The following is a 2,635-nucleotide window of genomic DNA, read 5'->3' on the forward strand; positions in this document are numbered from 1 at the left end:
TAGAAGAATTGATCTCAGGGAGAGTCTTGTCTACCAGTCATCAGCTTGTTAGTATGTAATACATGTAAACATGGCGAATAAATGATATCAGATAAGTCGTCTCTTCAAAAGGAATACAGAGTTAACAAACCTTAAAGTTGCAGAGTTGACTAACCCAGTTGTAGAGATGACATCATGTGTTCTGGTAGCGAGAGCTCTCTTTCAGAAAGTTGAAACTTTCTATATACATGATTATGTCTGTTACAGGTCATAAAAGTTTGGGATGTAAAAGAACAAACATGTGTTCAGACAATAGTATTAAAATTTCCAAGCAGTATACATGGTCGTATGCCAGAACATGGTCAGTTCCCTATCCACCTTCAACCAATACCACATAATAGTTTACTAGTAACTTGTAATGACTATATTGGTATGATGAAATTAGGTAAAGGTGCTGAACCTCAGAGTGTAATGCCATTGACACATGATACTCAATTGTGTTGTGCTATCTATAACCAATTCTTTAAACAGGTGAGTTTTTGTGTACATTACACTTGCTATGTCTCTCTCTATGATTTCAGATTAAAAGGTACCCTAAAAACTTTAGTACTTTAGTAGTTATCTGTACATTACTTTTATGTCAATAGATACAGTAACAGTGTGATTTTTCCTGTATAGTAGTTTGTTATATTGAATTAATTTAATCAGTGTGTGATTTGTCCTTTATAGCAGTGTGTGATATTGAAACTGGTAATGAAGCTATATTATATTATAGGTAGTAACAAGGTGTGATTTGTCCTGTATAACAGTGTGTGATATTGAAACTGGTAATGAAGCTATATTATATTATAGGTAGTAACAGGGTGTGATTTGTCCTGTATAACAGTGTGGAATAATGAAACTGGTAATAAAGTTATATTATATTATAGGTAGTAACAAGGTGTGATTTGTCCTGTATAGCAGTGTGTGATATTGAAACTGGTAATAAAGCTATATTATGTTATAGGTAGTAACAGGGTGTGATTTGTCATGTATAACAGTGTGTGATATTGAAACTAGTAATAAAGTTATATTATATTATAGGTAGTAACAAGGTGTGATTTGTCCTGTATAGCAGTGTGTGATATTGAAACTGGTAATAAAGCTATATTATGTTATAGGTAGTAACAGGGTGTGATTTGTCATGTATAACAGTGTGGAATAGTGAAACTGGTAATAAAGTTATATTATATTATAGGTAGTAACAAGGTGTGATTTGTCCTATATAACAGTGTGTGATATTGAAACTAGTAATAAAGTTATATTATATTATAGGTAGTAACAGGGTGTGATTTGTCCTGTATAGCAGTGTGTGATATTGAAACTAGTAATAAAGTTATATTATATTATAGGTAGTAACAAGGTGTGATTTGTCCTGTATAGCAGTGTGTGATATTGAAACTGGTAATAAAGCTATATTATGTTATAGGTAGTAACAGGGTGTGATTTGTCATGTATAACAGTGTGTGATATTGAAACTAGTAATAAAGTTATATTATATTATAGGTTGTAACAGGGTGTGATTTGTCCTGTATAACAGTGTGTGATTTTGAAACTGGTAATAAAGTTATATCATATTATAGGTAGTAACAGGGTGTGATTTGTCCTGTATAGCAGTGTATGATATTTAAACTGGTAATAACGTTATATTATATTATAGGTAGTAACAGGATGTGATTTGTCCTGTATAACAGTGTGGGATATTGAAACTGGTAATAAAGTTATATTATATTATAGGTAGTAACAGGGAGTGATTTGTCTTGTATAACAGTGTGGGATATTGAAACTGGTAATAAAGTTATATTATATTATAGGTAGTAACAAGGTGTGATTTGTCCTGTATAGCAGTGTGTGATATTTAAACTGGTAATAAAGTTATATTATATTATAGGTTGTAACAGGGTGTGATTTGTCCTGTATAACAGTGTGGGATATTGAAACTGGTAATAAAGTTATATTATATTATAGGTAGTAACAAGGTGTGATTTGTCCTATATAACAGTGTGTGATATTGAAACTGGTAATAAAGTTATATTATATTATAGGTAGTAACAGGGAGTGATTTGTCATGTATAGCAGTGTGTGATATTAAAACTGGTAATAAAGCTATAGTATATTATAGGTAGTAACAGGGTGTGACTCGTCCTGTATAGCAGTGTGGGATATTGAAACTGGTAATAAAGCAGTAGTATTTTCCAATGCCCATGGTGAAGAAGAGATAACTACCATGGTCTTTGATGATAATTGGAGAAGACTAATCACTGGTGCCAGAAATGGTAGCATTAAAGTAAGTGTACAGTTTTTTTTTGAAGATGAAGATTGAGATATTGTTGATTTTCAGTGACAAAGCAGAGAATACAAACCTCCTATGTTGATCGAAGTAAGTCATCACTTTTTACCCTCATTTTAGGTATGGAATTTTCAAAATGGACACAACCTCCATAAGCTAGAAGCTGCAGCTGATGCAGAAGTGACTGGTATATTACCTATTTTAGATAAACGAGTTATTATGGCTGTAGGTTGGAGTCAACAGATAACTGTATATGATGATTCAGACCAAGATGTGAGTATCCTTAATTTGATGCTCAGAGCTGCCTGGTGGTTTGGTTCCTGTAAA

At 32.4% G+C, this 2,635-nt stretch overlaps 1 protein-coding gene across 1 annotated transcript in view; it reads left to right on the forward strand.

The window, feature by feature from the left end:
• The window catches only part of LOTGIDRAFT_176316 (hypothetical protein), a gene marked incomplete at both ends in the record, with an annotated part of 14,877 nt that overhangs the window by 6,122 nt on the left and 6,120 nt on the right, over positions 1-2,635 (forward strand). Inside the window, 8 exons of the mRNA XM_009069026.1 lie at positions 247-510; positions 709-765; positions 1,063-1,114; positions 1,371-1,381; positions 1,679-1,730; positions 1,833-1,843; positions 2,141-2,305; positions 2,429-2,537. Of these exons, the coding sequence (XP_009067274.1) occupies positions 247-510; positions 709-765; positions 1,063-1,114; positions 1,371-1,381; positions 1,679-1,730; positions 1,833-1,843; positions 2,141-2,305; positions 2,429-2,537 (721 nt within the window). The remainder of the gene's footprint in view (positions 1-246; positions 511-708; positions 766-1,062; positions 1,115-1,370; positions 1,382-1,678; positions 1,731-1,832; positions 1,844-2,140; positions 2,306-2,428; positions 2,538-2,635) is intronic.

This window comes from Lottia gigantea (genome assembly GCF_000327385.1).
Source record: "Lottia gigantea unplaced genomic scaffold LOTGIsca_978, whole genome shotgun sequence".
NCBI lineage: Eukaryota > Metazoa > Mollusca > Gastropoda > Lottiidae > Lottia > Lottia gigantea.